Source organism: Mauremys mutica, chromosome 1 (genome assembly GCF_020497125.1).
Source record: "Mauremys mutica isolate MM-2020 ecotype Southern chromosome 1, ASM2049712v1, whole genome shotgun sequence".
Lineage (NCBI taxonomy): Eukaryota > Metazoa > Chordata > Testudines > Geoemydidae > Mauremys > Mauremys mutica.
Genome location: NC_059072.1, coordinates 303,154,700 through 303,178,244, shown reverse-complemented (window position 1 = coordinate 303,178,244; position 23,545 = coordinate 303,154,700). Strand labels below are relative to the sequence as shown.

The 23,545-nt window shown below is 41.8% G+C and overlaps 2 protein-coding genes across 5 annotated transcripts in view; one reads left to right on the top strand and one right to left on the bottom strand.

The window, feature by feature from the left end:
• The window catches only part of LACC1 (laccase domain containing 1), a 17,066-nt gene extending 11,077 nt beyond the window's left edge, over positions 1-5,989 (bottom strand). The window contains exon 1 of one of the 2 annotated variants that reach the window (XM_045012911.1): positions 5,951-5,989. The gene's annotated coding sequence lies outside the window, so the exon portion shown is untranslated. Of the gene's footprint in view, positions 1-1,188; positions 1,690-5,950 lie in introns of those variants that run through there. The other variant, XM_045012891.1, reaches the window with a different exon arrangement.
• Positions 5,391-23,545, top strand: CCDC122 (coiled-coil domain containing 122). Of its 3 annotated transcripts, none has more exons than XM_045012947.1 (5): positions 5,391-5,515; positions 10,902-11,017; positions 15,133-15,531; positions 18,705-18,821; positions 21,820-23,545. In XM_045012947.1, exons 2-5 carry the CDS (start codon positions 10,904-10,906, stop codon positions 21,967-21,969), a joined length of 780 nt encoding a protein of 259 aa, XP_044868882.1. In that variant the 5' UTR covers positions 5,391-5,515; positions 10,902-10,903; the 3' UTR covers positions 21,970-23,545. The 3 variants fall into 3 exon arrangements, with proteins under 3 accessions (XP_044868882.1, XP_044868874.1, XP_044868864.1); XM_045012939.1 differs by lacking the exon at positions 5,391-5,515 and adding an exon at positions 6,116-6,254; XM_045012929.1 differs by lacking the exon at positions 5,391-5,515 and adding an exon at positions 6,132-6,225.

Below are 23,545 nucleotides of genomic sequence, written 5' to 3'. Positions count from 1 at the left end.
GGAGGGAGGATGCCTGTTGAAGGAGAAATATCTACCAGCACAATCATTAAGATGTGTGTGTACAGAAAGAAATCCACTAGGGCAAGTATGAGGCTGTGCACAAATGCACATAATGAAGCTGATTTGCTAGTGCATTTGGCCAGTTTTGCATCATATATCTCCATTGAAAACAATGGTGTTGCACTGGCATTATTTTTATTGCAAATACAACATTTTGTTTACATTAGAGTGGAATTTGATGACTGCTTCTTGAGATATTCACAAAACACTGGGTACTGCTATACAGCACATTGTGTGACAAGCAAAGCAGTATGTTAGGTTCTCTATAATGTATCATGGTTGTTAAAGTTTGAAAATCCTAATGCTCCATAGAATGTGCAACTGCCAATTCCTTCATCAGAAAAGATTTATTAGAGAGCAGTTCATTGCAGTGCACAGTGAAGGTCTGTAAATTCATGCAGGTTTGAAGACCAAACCTGCAAATTCACTCTCTTCTTCTGCACACCCTCTGAAACACTCAGTACACAAAGCTGGATGATAAGCAGAACCCATGCCACAGACCCTATCCAAAGAAAAGAAAGGAAGGATAAAATGACAGGAGGGGAGGATCAAAGAGGGAAAAGAGTGGTGCGGACAGCTAGAAAAAGAAAAAGAAGAGAGAGAGAAAAAAAAACATTAAATGAAAAAACACAATTGGTAGAAAAAAGCCAGGTCAGAATAGAAAAATATCATGACAAAAATTTAAACTGAAAACTGAAAATAAAAATAAACTGAATATATTCCCAGTGTTGGACTAGCAAAGACTGACACTTTCCCCATATTGACCTCCTTTGGATCTTATCTATCACTCTTATTTTATTTTTTGAAATGTAAAGAGGTATGTGCAGTTTTGAAAAGAGATAAAAAAGCCAGAAAGCATTAACATCTTATGTTAGGTTACTAAGTGAAGACATGCATCAACTCCAGAAAAAATACGGAGGGTGTTTATAGTTCCACACAACACTTTTAATAAATCACTATATATCAACAAGCGGAAAGCCATGGAAATGTAGAAACCACTCTTAACTTAGGAATATTTATGTGTATAAAAGAGCGAGAAGTTAGCATTTACAGTTACAAAATACGAAGTACATCCAGTTTCCATAAATAAATATAAGCTCAAAGACATAGGTACACATATTTACTTACAGAGGTGGACAATCCTTTTACAGCTCCCAAGAGAGATCATACAAAATACTCACATACTGTTATGAGCCTTATATATCTGCATAATTGTAAGTCCTGCAGTAGATTTGTGCAAGATGGAAATTCCCTTCCAGGTGAGACGTGAGTGGGGGAAACCCGCCTTTTCTCTGCCTGAGGCCCTGAGTTGCTACTATCACTGTACACCGGAAATCCCAAAGGGTACTCAAAGGCACTAACATGATTAATTCTTAGGGTAATACAAAACCAGGAAGCAGTGTTAACCCTGCCATACCAGTTCTGGGCAGCAAGCAACTCGTTGTAATGATATGTGCTTCTGCGAGTGATCTGTTCATGTATATGCAGCTTTACATAGCCTCAGAAATGCCTGGAGCCCAAAATAAGAAAATAAATACACGAAGTAGGGGGAAAGGCAGCATAGAAAATAAAGGCGTTCTCTCTGCTATAGCGTAACTCCCTGCTCTGCGGAGAGGTTTGGCAGTAAATCAAGAAGAGAACAGCCACAGAAAGTTAACTCAAAATTACCAAAAGAGAGAAGGGGCCACAGGAACAGAGATAAGGAAGGATCTGCCTTAGATGCACGGAAACACGTGAAATATTTTTAACAGGCGTCACTAAAAACAGGAAGTGCTTTTTCATTTTCATAGGAGCCAATAATTCCTGTGAGCCCTTCAGAAATTTTTAACTTCGCTGGTATGTTAGCATGGCCACAAGAATAAACCATTTCCAGCGATTTTGCAGCCAACAATTAGATTGTGTATGGTACCCGAAGAAAAGTACAGAAAATAAAACTATGATAAAAGTAGAAGACACCACGATAACAGCTGGTGAGAGTGCAGCAAAAGAGGCAAACAAAATGTTAAGAAATAAAAAGACTGGAATACAAAATAATACTAAAAATATTATAGTGACATGATATTAATTGATATTACCTCACCACCTGAAATATTGTGTTTAGTCTGAAGAGGAGAAGAGTAACAAGGGACATAGTATTATTGAGTAAAATAATGAATGGTGTTGGGAAGGAAAATCAGGTCCTCCTATTTAACCTCTTTCATAACCAGAGAACAAGGAGAAGCCAATGAAACTGATGTTCTCAGCAATTTACAATGAATGCCATCAAATTTTAAAACTGATTTAAAAAAAAAATCACATTTTAACACAATGAATTAGTTAAGCTAAGGAACTTGTTACCACAAGGCAAGATGGAAACAAAGAGCTTAGCATGATTTAAAAAAAAACCCCACATTTATACAGATAATGATACCATCAGTTAAATTAAGTAGGATAAAAATTGTAGGGATATAAACCTTCACATTTGAGGGTTGCAATGACAAAAGCATGACCTTTTCCATTTTTTGAATTGCAAAAAAATCATTTTTCTTATTACTGGAAATGTGAAAGCCTAATTAATAAGAAATTTAAAATAGAAATGGATACACCTTCATGTTAGAAAACGGAAACAAAAACATTCGCCATAACCCACATTTTACACAAGTTTCTAGAAAATCAGGGTGAGAGTCTGTCCCTCTATGTATGTCTGCACTGCAGAGTTAACTTGTGCTCTTACTCAGATGTTGCCCCTAATCCCACTCCCATCCACACACAAAACCCCCTCACACAAGTTTAGTGGTGCTTTAAACCTCGGCTAGATGGCACAGCTGGGGGCTTAGGCCAGGGCCCAGGTGCTGCTTTCACTCTGACAGGTAACTTGCCCTCTTTACAGTGAGGATTCAGTCTAGGAGATGTAGCACAAAACTTACAGCCCATGGGGTGGGGTAGCAGGTGGGGGTGAGCTAAGGTGGTTTTAATACACCTTTATGCCCAGCTGAGCCTGGGGTGTTTTGGGGGTTGGAAAAGCCCACTGGATAACTTACAAAGCCCTGGCCTAACTTTTCTAAGGCCTGGTCTACACTGGGGGGTGGGGTGGGGTCGAACTAAGGTACGCAAGTTCAGCTACGCGAATAGCGTAGCTGAACTCGAACTACCTTAGTTCGAACTACTCACCCATCCAGATGCCGCGGGATCGAAGTCCACGGCTCCCCCGTCGACTCCGCCACCGCTGTTCGCGGTGGTGGAGTTCCGGAGTCGACGGGAGCGTGTTCAGAGTTCGACATATCGCGTCTAGATGAGACACGATATGTCGAACTCCGAGAAGTCGAACGCTACCCGCCGACCCGGGCGGGTAGTGTAGATGTACCCTAAGGGTATTGCTACATTTCAAGCTGAAAATGTAATGTCCAGCTTAAGGACGCATGCCCTCACTAGCTCTGATCGATCTATAGTACTAAAATTAGACTGTAAAGGAGCAGGGGCTACCCACCCTGAGTACAATCCCATCCAAGATACTCGTGCATACCTGGGGTGGCTAGCCCCTTCTGCTGCTGCAGCTATCCTGTTTTTAGTGGGCAAGCGCTGACTGAGCTTCTGCTGATCTGTCTCCTTAAGATGGAATTTACACGTCCCACTCAAAGTGCAGACGTACCTTAAATTACAGCAGTCTCCTAAGGCACAGGTCACTGCGCAGTGCTGGTGAGACGAGAGGCAGACAATTGTGCCAGGGTCCTGAGCTCAGGGTGACCCCCAACACAGCTATGTAAATAGAATGAATAGGGAGAGGGTGGGGCCCCAGTGAACAAGATGTACTGGGCCCCACATGTCTCTTGATGGGCCTGACTGCACAGCCAGGAATCTCAGCCCCACCCCTAAATTAGGGCTTGCAGAGGAGTCCTGTAGCTGTTCATATCTTTCTGCCTTGATAAGTTGCTTACTCTCTTTATTTTGTCCTCTCTTCCCCACCCCTGCACTCCCTTTTGTTTTAATTCTTACACAACCCTTTTCGTCATTTGCTGACACTTCTTTTATTTGGTTTTCCCTTCCACTTTCCTTCCTTGTTTGCCAGCACATCCAGACACGCCACCTCTCGCGAATTTATCACGAGAGACGTGCTAAGTAAAATTAAGTCCCACTCATGATCTCGCGACAGAACTCTCAAATGTCAGGATTTTTTCCCCAAATTCTGATATTTGAGAGTTCAATCATGAGTGAGGCTTAATTTACTTTAAAATTGCTGTAAGCCCTGGGCAGCGGGGGCTCCCTGCTGTCAGCCAGGGAAGTGGGAGAGGGGACTTTACCGCAGCCCCCCAGGCCTGGGGAGAGTGAAGAACCCTAAGAGGAGCAGAGATGAGGCTGGGAGGGTTGAATTATGGCCTGGGGCAGGGATCGGCAACCTTTGGCAACCTTTGGCACATGGCACATGGTAAGCACCCTGGAGGGCCGGGCTGGTTTGTTTACCTGCCACGTCCGCAGGTTTGGCCGATCGCGGCTCCCACTGGCCGCGGTTCACCGTCCCAGGCCAATGAGGGCTGCGGGCAGCAGCATGGACTGAGGGATGTGCTGGCCGCCACTTCCCGCAGCCCCCATTGGCCTGGGATGGTGAACTGCAGCCAGCGGGAGCCGCAATCGGCCAAACCTGTGGACGCAGCAGGTAAACAAACCGGCCCAGCCCGCCAGGGCTGGTGCAACCATTTAGGCAAACTAGGTGGTCGCCTAGGGCGCCTAGTGGTTGAGGGCGCCTAAAAGCCTGCTCAGGCGAGGAGGTGGAGTGGAGGTGAGCTGGGGTGGAGGGGAGGTGTGGGGAGGGCCACCCGCAGTAACGGGGGTGGTGGGGGGCGCAGAGGGGAACCGCTCCCTGCCCCAGATCACCTCCACTCTGCCTCCTCTGCTGAGCACACAGCCCCTGCTCTAAGTCTCCTCCAATCGGCGCCGCAAGCCTGGGAAGGAAGGAGAATTAGAGCAGTGCCGGCGTGCTCAGCGGAGGAGAGCTGGGGAGGGCTCCCCAGGCAGGGTTAGCTGCCGCAGCGGGCGGGGTTAGCTTCCAGGGGGGGCTTCCCGGGTGGTGTTAGCTACCGCGGAGGGGGGTGGTGTTAGCTGCCGTGGAGGGGGGCGAGGTTAGCTTCCACGGGGGGGGGGGGCCTCCCCAGGCCGGGTTAGCTGCTGTGGAGGGGATTCTCAAGGGGGGAGTAGCTGCTGCAAGCGGGGGCTCCCCGGGTGGGAGGAGGGTTAGCTGCCACGGCGGATGGGGTTAGCTGCCATGGGGGGGGGTCCTCGTGGCAGGGGCGGGTGGGCGTAGTTAGCTGCCACAGGGGGGCAGTAGGTGGGGTTATCGGGGGGTGGTGGTGCAAGGTGGATGTTTCGCCTAGGGCGCGAAACTTCCTTGCACTGGCCCTGCAGCCCACAGGATGCTTACCCTGGCAAGCCACGAGCCAAAGGTTGCCGATCCCTGGCCTGGGAGTTTCCTGAGGGGGCTGAAGTGAGGAGGGTTGGGACTGATGGGTGGAGGGGCTGTATTGATGGTGGGTTCTGAGCAGATGTGGTGAGTTCTGGGAGGGTAAACTGAGGGCAGTGGGGGTCGATAGTGTAGGGGGATTGAACTGATGGGGTGGTGATGATCGGGCTGGGGGACTGAACTGATGGGGGTCTGGAGGACAGGATTAATTGCTGAGCAGAAGATGGGCAGATGTGGGGGTGAGAGCACCTGCAGCAGGGGCCAGAATGACCTTATCCGGTACATGTGGAAGAGTGGGCAACACTAATTGTCACATGCACATACCCTGGGGATGGGCCAGGTGGTTTTTTGTTTGTTTGTTTTCAAAAATCAAGAGACTGGCCTAAAAAACATATCATTTTTAAAAAAATTGTTATGATTTTTTGGGCCAATCCCAAGATTTTGGAGGGTCCGACTCACCATTTTTGATCTCCTGAAGTTGGCGATACTGCATTTCCCCTTTACCTCCTTGTCTCCCTGCTGGCTCTCTCCTGCTTAGACGCTCCCTTCAGCTTTGTCGATTCTTCTCTCTCATTTCGCCCCTCTTTAGAGACGCTCCCTAGCCCTGGCAGGGGCGGGCCACCACAGGTTTCCTGCCCTGAGGGAGCAGGCAGCAGCAGGCCCTGCTCTGGGGCTGTGTGACACTGAGGCGGGGACCGCAGCAGTTTCCTTTGCTTCCCCCCCCTCACCCCAAGGTGCACAGGGGTTGGTTGTGGCACTGCAGGTGACCCCACCACACACACACACTCCCTTTTCTTTGTTTGCAGGTTTCTTTTTAATGCCACAACCTCTAGCCCCTTCCCCACTGCCTGGTGGAATGGGAGGGGGCACACCTGTTGGCTCTAATTCATACACCACACCCCGGTTTCCTGGCACACTCCTCCCCTCAGAGGGGCTCTCACAAAACCTTTCTCCAGGGCCATCAGAGCCAGCGCTAGGCATAAACAGACTGAGCGATTGCCTAGGGCCCCAAGCAGCTCAAGAGGGCCCCCTATTAATTATTAGTATGTGTGTGGGGGCGTGGGGGAATATTCCTGCTTAGGGCCCTCTGTGGGCGAGCACTGCCTCTGAGGGCAATACTAACTGATGCTAGCCACTTACTGGATGACTTCTGTATTAGAATTAATCCTGAGTCAACTCCCATGGGCAGCCCCCAGGCTGTAAAAGGCCCAAAACACACATGTCACATCTCCCCTGCACATAGCCGCCAGGGAGCAAAGGCCACACAGAGGGAATGTGACTCCCGCACACTATGGAGCAGATCTGTTTAACCTCAGGTTTTCATCAGGGGAATTTCTCAGGGCTGCAGAACAGCCAACCCTAAGGATTAAAAATATTTAAAAAAAAAGTCATGAATCAGGCCTCAAAAAATTAAATGATTGGCTTAAATATCATGAGCTTTTCTTTCAAAAATAATAAATGTGGGGGCCTTTTTATTTTCCTTCTGATTCTTGAGGCTTTAAGGTTTTTGTTTTCTCTGCAAGCACCAGGGCCAGAAATTTACTCTTTAAAAAATGATAACTTAGATTCTGACACAATAATATTACTTCAGAAGCTTGGGCTTTAAGCAAAACATAAAATATTATCGTGACTCATAATACCATCCTGTGTGGTAATATTAGGACTGCTTCCATAATCTCAAGACTATTTATTTATGCCACAGATACATCGTCCACAGAAATTGCAGCTGCCAAAGTAATGTTGAATAGAATAGAGGGTGAATTAAGAGTGTAGACAGGCCAAGGGTTCAGGAGTCCCACTAGTATTCAGTTTCACCTAAAGAAGCGGGCATAGTTGTTTTCCTGATTTAAAATAAATTGAAATGTATTTGATCATTATCCCTGCCCCTCCCTTAACTCAAAATGGTATAGAGAAATCATCTGAAAGGAAAATCTCTACATTTTCCTATTGTGGACAAAAATGCTGGAAAATGGAGTACTCCTCAGTGGCTCTCCTAATTGAGCTATGGCTACATTGTCCATACACAGTAGACCTCCACGAGGCCAAAACTGTATGGGGAAAAGCAGCTGCTCATGTCCAATACTCCCCACAGACCCAGTTCATGGCTAAATTATGTGCTGGTGACTGCAGTTTAGTACTGAAGATATCCTTAATATGTGCCCCTTTTGTGAACATTTTTTCCAGAGCATTTAGCCAGTTTACTTGACTCTACAGTGATTTTCTGTATTTAATTAACCTTTATTTGAAGTGATACAAACAATATCAATAGGCTTCAGGTAAATGGTTGTAAATGAAGTCAATCTGACTTGATTTGTTCTCTATTATTGTTTCATTACTGTCTTTTTTTTCAGTTTTTTGTTTTACCTGAAGAAGGGATAAAGGGGTAAATAAGCAATTTAATTAGGTCTGTCACTTAATCACAGTTAAGTTACGTGATTAACTCAAAAAAATGAATCGTGATTAATCACAGTTTTAATCACACAGTTAAACAATAGAATACCAACTGAAATTTATTAAATATGTTGGATGTTTTTCTACATTTTAAAATATATTAATTTCAATTACAATGCAGAATACAAAGTGTACAAGTGTACAGGGCTCACTTTATATTATGTTTATTATAAATATTTGCACTATGAAAATGATAAACAAATAATATTTTTGAATTAACTGCATACAAGTACTATAGTGCAATCTCTTTATCATGAAAGTGCACCTTACAAATGTAGATTTTTTTTGTTACATAACTGCAATCAAAAACAAAACAATGTAAAATTTTAGAGCCTACAAGTCCACTCAATCCTACTTTTTGTACAGCCAATTGCTAAGAGAAATGTTTGTTTACATTTACGGGAGATAATGGTGCCCGCTTCTTATTTACAAAGTGAATAAGAAAGTGAGAACAGACGTTCACATGGCACTTTTGTAGCCGGCAATACAAGGTATTGTGATACAGCATGGCCAGAGGGCAGCAGGAGAGTGTTAGCAGGGAGCCTTATTCCCTGCAAGGGGAGGAAGGTTTGCTATAGATTAACTAGAGCACCTGAAGCCAATTAGAGCACCAGCAGTCAGTCACATGATATAAACCCCCTGCTTCAGTCAGACAGTGTGGGGGTTGGAGCAGGAAGGTTTGGTTGAAGCAGAGAACAGTTTTGAAGAGAGACAAAAGGAAAGTTTGTAAGGGCTTGGCTACACTTACAAATTTGCAGCGCTGCAGCAGGGTGTGAAAACACACCCTCTGCAGCGCTGCAAATTGCGGCGCTACAAAGCGCCAGTGTAGTCAAAGCCCCAGCGCTGTGAGCCGCGCTCCCAGCGCTGTCCGTTATTCCCCACAGGGAGGTGAAGTACGGACAGCGCTGGGAGAGTTTTCTCCCAGCGCTGGCGCTTTGACTACACTTAGCGCTTCAAAGCGCTGCCGCGGCAGCGCTTTGAAATGCAAGTGTAGCCAAAGCCTAAGAGTGCTGCGGTGGGCTGAGAAGTCCAAAAACCCTAGGTAAGGGGCACCTGGCTTGTGTAGAAGGAAGGCAAGAAGCCCCTCCACAAGCTGAAGGGCAGGAGAGGGAAGTAGCCCAAGGGAAGGAACCACCAGTTCAAGTGGTTCACCACTAACCTCAGGGCCCCTGGGTTGGGACCTGGAGAAGAGGGCGGGCCCAGGTCCCTCCCTTTCCACTCCACTCCACTCCTCAAGGACACTAGTGGGGTAATTAAAAATACTGGTTCAGAGGCAAGCAATGGCGCCCTGAACCTTCCCCAAAGAAGAGAAAGCGCGAGACCCAGCATAACAGTACCGGCAATTTGCCACAGTATTTATGTGTTGAACATGCTAAACATTCATATGCCCCTTCATGCTTTGGCTGCCATTCCAAAGGACATGATTCCATGCTGATGACGCTCGTTAAAAAATAATGTGTTAATTAAACTTTTGACTGAACTCCTTGTGGGAGAATTGTATGTCTGCTACTCTGTGTTTTAACTGCATTCTGCCATATATTTCACACTATAGCAGTCTCGGATGATGACCTAGCATGTTGTTCCTTTTAATAACACTTTCACTTCAGATTTGATAAAACACAAAGAAGGTACCAATGTGAGATTTCTAAAGATAATTTCTAAAGATAGCTATAGCACTTGACCCAAATTTTAAGAATCTGAAGTGCCTTCCAAAATCTGATTGGGATGGGGTGTGGAGCATGCTTTCAGAAGTCTTAAAAGAGCAACACTCCAATGCGGAATCTGCAGAACCCAAACCACCAAAAAAAAAAAATCAACCTTCTGGTAGTGGTATCTGACTCAGATGATGAAAATGAACATGCATTGATGTGCACTGCTTTGGATTGTTATCGAGCAGAACCCATCATCAGCATGGACAGACGTCCTTTGGAAGGGTGGTTGAAGCATGAAGGGACATATGAATCTTTAGCACATGTGGCACGTAAAAATCTTGCAATCCTGGCTACAACAGTGCCATGAGAATGCCTGTTCTTACTTTCAGGTGACACTGTAAACAAGAAGTGGGCAGCATTATCTCTTGCAAATGTAAACAAACTTGTTTGTCTTAGCGATTGGCTGAACGAGAAGTAGGACTGAGTGGACTTCTAGGCACTAATGTTTTAAATTGTTTTATTTTTTAATGCAGTTATTTTTTGTGCATAATTCTAAATTTATAAGTTCAACTTTCATAATAAAAAGATTGCACTACAGTACTTGTATTAAGTGAATTGAAAAATACTATTTCCATTATTTCTACAGTACAAATATTTAAAATAAATATAAAGAGAGCACTGTACACTTTGTTTTGTGTTGTAATTTAAATAAATATACTTGAAAATGTGTAAAACATCCAAAAATATTTATATAAATGGTATTCTTTTATTGTTTAATAGCATGATTAATCACACGATTAATTTTTTTAGTCACTTCACAGCCCTAAATATAATAGGAGTTTATGATTAAGTTGCATCAATCATACATTGCTGTTGCAATGTTAGAATTGCATTAGAATTGTAAGCAAACAATATGGGAACAGATCCTTAGCACACGTAGGGACCATATGCAGCTATGACTGTTCATACCAGATGAGGATCTGCCCCATGAACCAGCAGGAAGAACATTTATAACGCTCAAAGGACAAATTTTAGTTTTACAGAAGAAACACAGCAGTGTAGATTTTGAATGCTCTATCATCATTTCCTTTGAGTTTCAGACCATTAATTATTCCTCCTGGCCCATTTTTGATCATCAAGGAAACATAATTTATTGATCTGGGTTCTTATATGAAGAGTAAGTCCAAGAATATTTTGAAAGTATTGTCCTTTGTCTTTATCAACTGTTTAACACGGGAATCAAACTAGACTATGTGAAAACAATACATTTTTATTCTGTGTTCTTACAATACTACCCTTTTGTCTAGAAATGGCTAAGCAAAATTCTCCATCATTAGCTGACGTTGTAAAACAAGTAGCAGAACAGCAATATTCACAAGCATCAGAAATAGAAAAAAGCAAAATAGTTCTTTCTCAGTTACAGGTAAGATCTAATTTAGAATGTTGAATTTACAATGTAGTACAATAGACAAGGATGTATTACTATGAATAAGGGAAGCTGATATTTCTCTATTTTTCTGGGGTATCTTAATTCAAAGTTAAGGCAGTTAGTCCATTCTTAAAAACAATGAGGAGTCCGGTGGCACCTTAAAGACTAACAGATTTATTTGGGCATAAGCTTATGTGGGTAAAAAACCCACTTCTTCAGATGCAAGTCTCCATGCATCTGAAGAGGTAGGTTTTTTACCCACGAAAGCTTATGCCCAAATAAATCTGTTAGTCTTTAAGGTGCCATCAGACTCGTTGTTTTTGTGGATACAGACTAACACGGCTACCCCTCTGATACTCAGTCCATTCTTAATTTACAGCGTCGTACTTAGGCTTTGTCAAAAATGGTATATGCCTATGTCATTATGGTGCAGTTTTAACAGAAGTTTTATTCTTTTATTTTGCAAAAATGTAATTGAATGGCAAAACCCCAAACATAAAACATAAGCTTAGGCCATTTTTTCATGGTGAATTGATTTAAAAAAATGAAGGGTTTGATAAAGAAAGGATAATAAGAGTTTAAAAATCACCCTATAAATTTTTCCACTGGATTGTGTCACTTTTTGGTATCCTTTTTCAAGAAACCTAAAATCCTTTGGGATATGTGGGTTTTCACTGGATGGGGTGTGTCCTGCCTCAGCCCTCACTGCCGTGCGTGTAGGTTTTGTTTGGTAATGTATTATATACTGGATGTATATAGCGCTGGCTAAGATTGCATAATGGTTTCTGTTCTGATCCTTGCAAAAAACTTACTTGATTTTTTGAAACTCTCACCTTTTGGACTGAACTATTCAGCTTTGATTTCTATCTGAAAGTTATATTTTTAACATGGGGAGAGTAAAAAGGAAATACATTATTCCCGAGCTAAAAATATTCTTGCAACTATTTTTTGGAATAGTCCTACATATAAAACAACCAAGGTTTGAAATTTTGCATGAAAAGTAATTCCTATTAGAGAGCAGTGTACACTTTTCCTCCTGACAAAATCTGTTTTGATTTGACCAAGTTACGTGTATTGGGAAATCACATATTGAGTATGCATATTGAGTAGATTGTTTTTGCTGAGCTCAATGTGCACCTAAGGAAGATAGGTACATCTCCTATTATTATTAATAAACACAGATGCAACTCTGAAACCTATCTCCTAGAACTGGAAGGAACCTTGAAAGGTCATTGAGTCCAGCTCCCTGCCTTCACTAGCAGGACCAAGTACTGATTTTGCCCCAGATCCCTAAATGGCCCCCTCAAGGATTGAACTCACAACCCTGGGTTTAGTAAGCCAATTTCACAATCAGTGGCAAGTCACCCATACTGCTGAAATCATAAGGAGAATCACCACTGGGTGATGGGCTCCTGCTGTCTTTTTAAGGTGCATAAGTTAGGGGCCCCTTTATTACCTTATCAATCTACTATTTACCTTAGTAGCTCCCCTGCACTTTCCCCAGTTTGGGAGCTCTAAAGTTACACAGGAGAGGAGTCCCCTTTTTTGGATCTTCTAAGGTCTGTGGAACAGTAGCTTCCTTCTTTAGACCTTCTTGGGCACATGACACAGGGATTCCTTTCTGCAGACAATTTTTATGGCTCACCAGAGGGAACCTTGCTCTGGCATGCCATGAAAGCTTTTATCACCTGCAGGAGAGGTGCCTCCTCCCGCAGACTTCCTAAGGGGTGTGCAGCAGAATATTGAGATATTGTTGCAGCAAATAGTTCTAGATTATAATATTTACACAGGTTATATGCAACTTTTGGGAAGCCCACAGAGCTTCAAAGTCCTGGACAATTATACTGATTCATTTTCTTTTAGTTTCTTCATTTTTTGAACCTAGAACATTCCATACAAAAGCTAGCACTAATGTTAAGGTTGAATAGTTATGAACTCAAAAGTCAGGAAACACCAAAATTAAGATTGTATGTACATCTCTAACTTTACTTCCTTATGTGTATTTCACAGAAAGCACATAAAACAGTCGTTTCTTCTCCAAAATTCAAGATCTTTGCCATTAGGACCTTTCACTTGTCTATCCTAGATGGCTGGTAGATCAGAGATGATGCCCAGTTTTATTCATAGATATTAAGACCAGAAGGCACCATTATCATCAGATAGGCTGATTTACTTAATAAAGGCCATAGAATTTCATCAACTGATTCCCACATCAAGCCCATAAATCTGGCAGAGCTACAGCTTGATTTAAAGTGATTGAAAATCCACCACAGCCCTGGATAAGTTGTTCCAATGGATAATTACCCTCACTGTTAAATATTTTCAAATTATTTCTAGTCTGAATTTGCTTAATTTCAGCTTCCAGCCATCAAATCTCATTATGCCTTTGTCTGCTAAATTAAAGAGCCCTTTATTGTCAGAAATCTTCTCCCCATGTAGGTACTTACAGACCTTAATCAAGTCACCTCTTAACCTTCTCTTGGATTAACTAAACAGATCTCACTTCTTTAGACTCTCAGTGTAAGGCAGATTTTCTAGACCTTGAATCATTCTCATAGATCTTTCCTGAATCCTTTATTATTTTTCAACATCCTTTTTAAAATGTGGACACCAGAACTGGACACAGTATTCCAGTAATAGTCTCTCTAATGTTGTGTATGGTGTTAATACCCTGCTCCTACTTGATATTCCCCTGCCTATAAATCTAAGAACCATATTTGCTCTCAGCATCTGCATTACAAGGTTAGTGTTTAGCTGGTTGTCCTCAGGACTCTTAAATCCATTTCTGAGCCTTCCAAAATACAGTCCATAGTCCTATTGACGTGCCCTACATTCTTGGTTCCTAAATGTATGACCATGCATTTAGTTGTATTATAGCATTTTGATCAAGTAAAACCAGTTTACCACAAAATTGAGATCTCTCTGTAGAGATCTCTCTATAGAAATCTGTCTTTATCATCATTTACCTCTCCACCAATTATTGTGTCATCAACAAACTTTACCAGTGATGATTTTATATTTTCTTCCAGATTACTGATAAAGAGATTAAATAGCATTGGGCCCAGAGCAGATCCCTGTTGTATCTCATTAGAGATGAGTCATTGGATGACAATTCACCATTTACAACTACATTTTAAATGAATCACTTAGCCAGTTTTTGATCAATTTAATATATGATTTTGTATATTGCTATTTTTTCACCTCAGAATGTCAGGTGGTACTAAGTCAAATACCTTCTAAAAGTCCTGGAGATCACAAGATTTAGGCTTATCTAGACTAGGAAAAAGTGGTTGATGCTAGGAAGATCTGAGTTAACATAAGTTGACAGGAACTAAGGACCATCACTACCTCCCACTGCAAGTGAAAGGCATACTTCCTTGACCTAAAATAAACACATAGCAGTACATACATTTTTACAAAACTTCATACCTAAACAATAAACCTTACACTGCACCTGCAATTCTCCCCCTTGGGAGAACATGAGAAAGAGAGAACAAACTTCACCTGACAGATGTTATTCATGTCACTTAATGTATTATTGGAAGGCACTCAGATATTATGGTGATGAGAGCAGTGTAAGAACCCAGATTGAACTGAGTTAGCTAAACCCAATTAACTCAGCCACTTTTCCTAATATAGATGCAGAGCAACACCTTTACCTTGGTTTTAGTCTGTTGTCTCCTGATTTTACCCCACATCCGCAATAGGAAAAGTAGTCGAGTTTAGTTTGGCCTAAACTCCTAGTTTAGATAAAACATTAGGGAGACTGATACGGTTAGGGTCTCTGACACATCCAACTATACATCATCTGAATATGAAGAAGCTGAACCCATTTGAAAGATACACTTATCTTTAAGACCAATCCAATAAAACCTCAGATATTGTCACTTATCATGTCTGTTGGTGATGATCTTAGGAAATGGAACTCTAGTGAGCTATTCTATTCAAACTATTTTTAAGTTGCATAGATTTCTTTATTGTGTGTTCTGTATTAAATGAAAAGAATTAATTCTGTTAACTAAATGTAGATGATATTGTTTAAATAGCTTGCTGCTATACTCCCAAACATTTGCTCTCCACTGATAGGAGAATATTACAATATTTTACAGGCTGAGCTTCAAGAACTTGAAAAACAAATGGAGTCTACTTTATTAGAAACAAAGGCAACAGAAAGGCAAATTTATCAGCAAGATGATGACATAGAAACTACAAAATATCACTGTGAAAGTCTGGAGTCCCAAGTGAGATCCCTGTATGCTGAAAAGATAAAGCTGAAACTTGACACGGAAGCAGCACAAGAAGAATTTGAGATGATGCTTGCAAGAAATGGTGCATATCATGAGAAAATAATGGCTCATAAAGAGCATTATTGGGAAGCAGAAAGCAAAATGCCAGTTATGCTCGAACTTGCTAAAAAACGAGACATGGTTAAAGAGCTAAAGACAAAGAAAGAAGAATTAATGAATGACCTACAGAATCCTGAAGGACAAGTTATAAAACAAGTGCAGGTCAGATGTTTCTGTTTCTAGATACCTTTCCTATCATGTAAAAAAATATTTTACAATTTTAAATAATAATCTGGTCTACCTTTGCAGTGCTTGCTATGGTGTGCGGAAACGTGTAATATCCGGGTTCATTGCCCAAGCTAGATTGAGTAAATAGTGATCTTAGTTTACAGTAAAAATGGTACTGGCCACTATTCGTGATGTTTGATTCCAAAAGCTAAGTTCACCTGATATAACAACATTAACTTGGCTGTGAAAAACTACAGTGTGGTCAGCTAAAATGCATCAGTTGCTTCCACGTTATTTGTAGGATACTGCAAGGTCTTTGATAAACCTACATATACACTTTTCAGAACACACACTGTATATCCCTGTAAATGTTACTACATTACCACTGTCAGCAAACAGCACAGTGCTTAGTTGGTAACAAATTGTACTTGAGCTATGTGAGAACAGAAGGTGGAGGGGTGAGAAAAGATGACAGAAGAAGGGAGAAGGAGAAAAAATATCAATTTTGATATATATAATCTCTAGCGTGTGTGTGTGTGTGTGTGCACGTGTGTAATTTTAATGCTTTATTAAATTTGTAAAAGTTAAAGCAGTCTGAGCTGCAAAAATGTACAGCTATAAAGGAAAACTAAGTAACTGCATATTTGAAATTGTCTCAGAATCACAGAGTGTAATTCTGATGTAACTTACACTGGTATAAATCAGAAGTAACTCCACTGGAGAATGGAGTTACACTATTATAATAGTAATGTGAGATTAGATTAAACCTACAGCTCTCAGACTGAAAAAAACAAATTTCATAATAAACCAAGTCTTGCAACAAGATTAATGGACAAAATTAAGGCTTGACATGGGAAGGTTATGTCTCATACTGACTACAGTGGGGGTTGCACCTGCTTATGTAAGGGCTAAGTTTGTTCAGGGTTTAGTGTCTCTTTCTTACATAAATGGCATTGAACGTTTACAATTGTTCAAATGTGCCATAATCTGTACTTTCCCCCGGCTCAGATCTATAGTGGAAAAAGTGTATATTACATAGGTGATCAAGTGATTATATGCACTATAGCTTAGAATTTAAGGTTTATGTAAATATATAGAGACATCTATATTCACATCTGGTGCTATAAAGAGGAACATGGAAGATATGCTGTCTTTTTGCTGCCTGTAAACTCAATTAATTGTTCTGCGTTCATTCTGTGGCTTGTGATTGCATAAACTTTAAATTCCATGTGGCTTTTCTACAATAAAAAAGCCTATGTACAATGAAGGTTTTATCTTGTTGTAATCCCCTCTTTCTTCTCTGAGAATGAAGTCTGTATAGAAACCAGCTTTTTTATTATAAATCATTTAGTTATGTAGGCGACATTGCTAGTTGAGCATTATCATAGAAAATTACAATAGGTGAGATATGATTTATTACGTGTAAATCCATTTACAAATGTGACCCTTCTACCAGGTGGAGTCGGCAGCAAGAAGGGCCAGGTTCACTATTTAGGGGTTTATCTTAACGCTATAAAACAGAACTGGTTTGAGCCCCCACCCAGTAATCTGGGAAAATTGACCACCTCCTCCTGGCGCCTTTAAGAGGCAATACGTACGCACTCACAAGCACTGAATCTATGTATAACCAACAAGAACTTTTATTAAAAGGGAAAAGGAAGCAAGCATTAGTTTGGGAAAACACCACAATCATATTCAAAAGCAGGTGATCATGTGATCACCCCACCCCAGAGTACGCTGGGCAGTGTCCTTCGCCCCAGGTGTGAAAAGTCCCACAAACAAGTGTTCCTTTAACAAGCCACTCCCCTCTCCCTCCACTGCACCCCACTCGCAGTTGCTGTCCTTGGTCAGCAAAGACCTAGAGCCATAGCCACTGCAATTGGCTCATAGTTGCCACCGTTCGCTCTGTATCCCTGCCCGCTGCCATCACTGCACTGCCGTTCGCTCTACCCCCGTTGGCCGCTACACCATCGCTTTCTCTGCTGCCACCTGTAGCTCTTCTGTAACCTCTGTGACACCATGTCTTGAGGTCCGACCACCTAACCCAGCTCTCAGTGATTTCTGCAATTCATGGGAATCTCATAGCCTCTGCAGGCTGTTTTGCTGAAATGCTGCCCCACAGCAGGTCTACACTTAAAATACTGCATGGGCACAACTGTGCCACTGTAGTGTAGACCTGGCCTAAGGATTAGCATTTGGAACTGGTTTTTAGAGACTTCAGCTATAGTGATTGCTTAAAAAAATCAAAGACTCTCAACTGAACTTAATCACCTCTGTCTTTAAAAAGTGGGGAGGGGAGTATCAAATAGCATCTAAGACATTTAGAAAGAACCCACGCCACCAGGTAAGAACTAGAACCACAACCATCCCTATCCCTGCTCCCCTTTCATTGAGATTTGGCATCCCTATCCGCTGCTTAGCAAGTGCAGTTCAGTTGAGGGTGACCCTCTCAATCAGCACTTGCTAAGCACAGTTCTGCTGCCCTTTACTATAAGGATAACATTTATTTACCCCTTCACTCAATGCTAAAGTGATTTTTAACCCGACACCAGCCAAAATTGATCACTTTGGCAAAACAGTTTGTCTGCTGAATACTGAGGCAGAGTAGGCGTGTTCATGTAAATACAGTGGGGTCCTCAAGTCTTTTTCCCCCAGCTCATCACTAGATGTCAGGGGAGAGCTCATTCCCTGCTTACACTTTGATAAACACAATAGCCATAATTCTATTAGCATTAGATTTCATATGGGAGGAGAATGTAGTTCACATATTATGCACATTATTCCCCATAATTGAATTTTTAAAGTTGACTATTAGTCTTGTATATATTCACACTTCTAAATACTTTTTTTTTTTAAAAGTTGTGTGCAATAGTGTGCTAGATAAATTCAAATGGTTGCATCCCTGTAGCTGTAGTCATGTCCCTGAGCAATATTACTGTTTAGTTTTTGTAACTTTATCAATACATATGATTTGCTAGGTAGGCAGGAAGTTTATTTAAGTCAAACTTTTAAATTGTTGAACTTATTTCTTTAGCTAAAGTCAACGCTTATGCAAATAAATTGTTAAAATGACATTACAGAAGGTAAACCATTCGTATTAGAGTTATCTTTGTTTTACAAATGGGGTTTGGGGTTTTTTTGTTTTTAATTCCCACTTGTATCTTCAGGAAGAAATTACACATTTAATAGAGGAAATTACTATAGTAAAAGAGTCTATCAATGAAAAGAAAAAATTGCTTGAAGAAGAGAAAAAAGTGCATGCTAAGCTTAGAAAAGAGATTGAGGTAAGGTTTAGAGTTATTTGACTAGAATATAATTACAGTCATATGACAGAACATACATATTGTAATTGAAGTTGTAAAATATTTTACTAAACAGGTTGCTACATATCTAAGCATATACATTAACCCAGTGATGAGCTGCTAAAATCTTAACAACCGGTTCCCTATAAAAAGTTCTGATTTAAGGGATGTGCCACAGCATGTATTTTTTGTACCAATAGGGTTACCATACGTTCGTATTTTCCTGGGAGGAATTTTTAAGAACTGAAAAGCGATTTAAGAACTGAAAAGCCTGACATGTCCAGGAAAATACAGATGTATGTTAACCCTACCTAAAGTTCTTTTTTAAAAAGATGGGGCTGAACTAGAAATGAGCTCTTTTTCACATGTGTGGGTCCCCGCCACTCCCTTGGGGTGTGCTAGGGTGACCAGATGTCCCAATTTTATAGGGACAGTCTCAATTTTTGGGTCTTTTTCTTATATAGGCTCCTATTACCCCTCACCCCCTGTCCCGATTTTTCACACTTGCTGTCTGGTCACCCTAGGGTGTGCACATGTGTGGGTCCCAGCTGCTCCCTGCCCCCCCTCATTGAAGCAGGTGTGCAGGGTTAGTGCCCTGACAACTGCAGGGCACCAGTGGACATGGGGCTGGCTGCAGACAGGGGCGTGGGGCAGGGCTAGCTGGAGGCAGGGAGTGTGACATGGGCTGGCTGCAACAGGGGCTGGCTGTGGGCAGGTGATGCAGACAGGGGCTGGCTGCGGGTGACTGCGGGCGGGGGGGACAGGGGGCGGCTGTGGGCAGGGGGTGGGCAAGGGCTGGCTGCGGGCAGGGGCTGCAGGCAGGGGGTGGGCAAGGGCTGGCTGCAGGGAGCGGGGGAGGGGGGCAGACACTCACACGGGGGGAGCGGCTGGGAGCAGCCCAAGCAGCAGGACGCAGCCGGGAACCCACCAGGGAGCAGCAGGAGCCCCAGGGGCAGAGGTCCAAGGAGCAGCAGCAACAGGGCCAAGAGGCAGCCCACATGGCTCCCGCAGCACAGCGCAGTGCCCCCGGGCGGCCGGGAGGAGGAATTACAGGCTTCACGGCCAGAACCCATCAAAGCTTCCCTTGCAGGGAAGCTAGTTAACAAGCGGTTCTAAAACCGCTTCTAAATTTAACAACCGGTTCATGCGAACCGGTGCGAACCGGCTCCAGCTCACCCCTGCATTAACCAATGATAACACCATTAGACTCAAATCCTGAAGAATATTTAATATTGGTAGAACTCATCTAACCTTGAGAGGTTAGTCATCAGCATTTTCCTCCGCAACATTCTAGGAAGGAATTCAGCCATGAGATCTTAGAATAATGTCAGTCACTTCTCCTTTGCCTTCTTCTGAAAGCGAATGAAGAGATTGCTGAACTTGTAACACTTGTTGTTTCTAGAAGTTGCTCTTTATAGGTGTCAAGTTTAAGATGTTTGGGGAAAAGAGGTAATACTGGGAATTTTAAAAAAGAGCCTGCAATGGGATAGTATGCACAATTTACCTAAAACAGTTTACTAATTGTTTCTGTCTTGACTGTTCATTGCTTGCCCTATGGTACCTGATATCTAACCAATGGACTAATCAATTGCACCAAGAAAATGGCCTTCCTGAGCACCTTCAAAATTTGAGCTGGCTTTAAAGTAGAGAAAGCACAACTACTCCTAATTTGCTATCTGCCCAGACAGTATTATTAATCGTTATGAAGTGATCTATTTAAATAGTTGAGTGATATTTAAAAGTACATCTGAGAGGTGTTGAGCCTCAGACTTTCATATCCTTTGTCTTGTTAGGCAAATTAAATGCCATAAAATGTAATGATCTGATTCAAAGCCTGATAATATAAAGGTTTTGAACAGATTTGAGACTAGTGCAATAGAGCACTACAATATGAAAGGGAGAGAGGGGAATTTTTTTCAGATTACAAGGAACAGGAGAAAATTCTTAAACTAAAAACTACAATACAATCATTTTAAGATCCTAGGTCAACTCTCTGTTCTTCGGCATCTGAAAACAGACTTTATTATCATGACAAAATCCTTCTGGGAAAGATAGAGGAGGAATTTTAGGTCATCTGAAAGCACTTTGTAAAACATTAGGTTAGCAGAATAAAGGTAATTAATGCCCTTTATGCTCCAGTCAGTTAATATCTAATTTATGACTGTTGTGGGCTGAAGATTAACTCTGATCCTGGGGTTACTTTCCATTTTTTTTAAGTTATTTGGACTGTGAGCTCTATAGGTCTCAGAGGAAAGGGGAATCTGAAAAAAAAAACCCTAAAACACAAAGCACACACACACCCCCTTTGAGGGTATCCTTTTTTTTTTTTTGTTAAAAGCCGAGAAAGTTCCACAAGGCAAATGCCTTGGTCTATGAGGTGTTTGGATGGAAAACTCCTAGGCCAAAGTCAGCAAAGCATTTGGTTGGTTGTATAATATGAATATTGGAGACTATAAAGAAATCACCTAACTCTGGCATTCCCAAACTTCATTGCACCATGAGCCCCTTCTGACAACTCAGTTACTACATAACCCCGGGAGGGGGCCGCAGCCCAAGAGCTGGTGCCCTGGGTGGGATGGAGAGGGGGCCACAGCCTGAGCCCTGTCACCCCAGGTGGTGCTGAAGCTAGGGCTTCAGCTTTGGCACTGGGTCCCTGCATGTCTAATGCTGGCCCTGGGGACCCCATTAAAATAGGGCCATGACCCACTTTGGGGTCCTGACCCACAGTTTGAGACCCACGGATCTAACTTATTTCTCTAGTAAGCTAAGTTACTGTCAAATCCAGTTTTTGAGGAATGAAAAAGTATCTTCATCCTCTGCTCTTTGTATCGTCTATAGTCTTTTCTGTACAAATTAATGTTTGCCAGAGCAGTGCAGCTTTCCTGACTGTAGAGCCCTGCCAGCTACATTAGTCTGAATCTTTGTGTTTCATGTGTTACCTGCAAACAGCCCTCAGATGTATTTTATTCTATTTTATTAGGTACAGAATAAAAGATGTGATGCTATTCTAAAACGTTTGCATTGTCAACTGAACAAACTCCAGTCGAACAGAAGACAGTGGCACTGGAACATTCAACAAATGGAAAAAAAGGCAGCTGAACTAAGAAAGTGTCTTGGAGTAACAGAGTGATATACAGTACAGTACAATAAAATGCTCAGCAATTTATAACATATGTCATCCTTTATATATAACAAGTGGTTGTTTGAAATAATCCCTTGAACCTTGGGCTAACGATGAGTGATTTTTTCCCCCTCCTGCTCTGTGCCCTAGAATACTTTGTGTTCTGTGCCAACTTTAATGGCCTAAAGCAATGTTCTCTTTTGTTCATGGGGCCAGTGACTTCTCAAGAAGGAATTTATTACAATTCCCAGACTGCGTTCAAAATCATCTACCAACATTTGCAAATCCCTTAAGACCATATAAATTTGGAAAGTTCCTTTTTGTTTGGTTGGATTTTTTTTATTTTTTTTTTTAGATCAAGTTCTGCATTGTTTTTCACTCTGGGAAATTTATATGAGGTGGATAATTGCATTTAATGAGATACAAAAGCTTCAGATCTTTCATGCACATCAGTGCAGTGTACTAAGTAACTCTGAGCTCTCTGGTAGTATTTTGCCATGTGGAAGAGTCAGCTGTGCAAGATACTATAGCATTCCTGCTCTCCGTGTGCCAGGATTCCCCTCGCCCTAGCACAAGTGTGTGGGAGAGAAAGAAGACATATATAGTCTTTCCTGCTTGCTTACCATGAAAGGGCCTGGGACAATCATGGTTTAAGGATTGCACCTCCTAAAACAATCGCTCTCAGAGCTCCTGGTAAGGCTGTGCAGGACTACACTACCCCTTATTCAGAGTTGTGGCTAAATGCCACAGTCTAACTCTACGGAGGCTAAAGCATGGGTAAAATTAATTCTAGTAAATAAAGATGGAGACCAGTTTTGTTTGAAACACACAGATGTATGTTTTCTGGGGTTGGGTGATGCAAGGAATGTAAAGAGTAAAATGGCAGTTTAGGATAACATGATGCTGAAAATTCCTCCATCCTTCTGAACCAGTTCCTATGTTAGGGCCTGAGACTATTCCTATTAGTACCAATGAGAAAACTCTTCTTGAATTCAGATGGACTAGGATCAGACCCTTGTGGTGCGCTGTTGATCTATGTCACAATGAAAGAAGAGGGAGACAACATGGTATGATGGCCTTTTCCCTGGCAAACAAATAAACAAACAAACCCAAACATTATTTAAACTGTAATTTTTTTTAAAGTCAGCTTTGTGCAGACTTTTTTACTGCTCTGGATAATAGAAAATGTGAAAGTTCAGCACAACATTACCAAGTTTTCTCAGTTCACTTTTTTCTTGGCTGTACTGAGGTTTTGTTTTTACAGAACTGATCACTTGTTTGTCTCGTACTTCAATTAACTTTCTGTGCTCAAAGTCAAAGCTTCAGAGGAGCACACAGCATTGTAATTACAAGACTTAAGTCATGCATTTCCCCAGGACTTTTGGGAAAGAAAAATGAACACCAAATCACCATTTATTTGAAACTTCATGTGAGAACCTTAGTGAATAACCAGTTTCTCAGCATAATAATGTTTCTCTGCATGATTTGTATTGTTTTGTGCTTTGCATTTCTGGAATTTGTATTCATTGTTTATTCTTATAGTTTAGATGACAATTCACTCTTGAGCCAATCAATAATATTCATA

Excerpts from the sequence above, each read along its gene's own strand:
- CCDC122 (XM_045012947.1), top strand. The coding sequence starts at position 10,904 with ATGGCTAAGCAAAATTCTCCATCATTAGCTGACGTTGTAAAACAAGTA. Across the intron at positions 15,532-18,704 it reads AAGTTATAAAACAAGTGCAG|GAAGAAATTACACATTTAAT; the intron begins GTCAGATGTTTC and ends TTGTATCTTCAG. Across the intron at positions 18,822-21,819 it reads AGCTTAGAAAAGAGATTGAG|GTACAGAATAAAAGATGTGA; the intron begins GTAAGGTTTAGA and ends CTATTTTATTAG.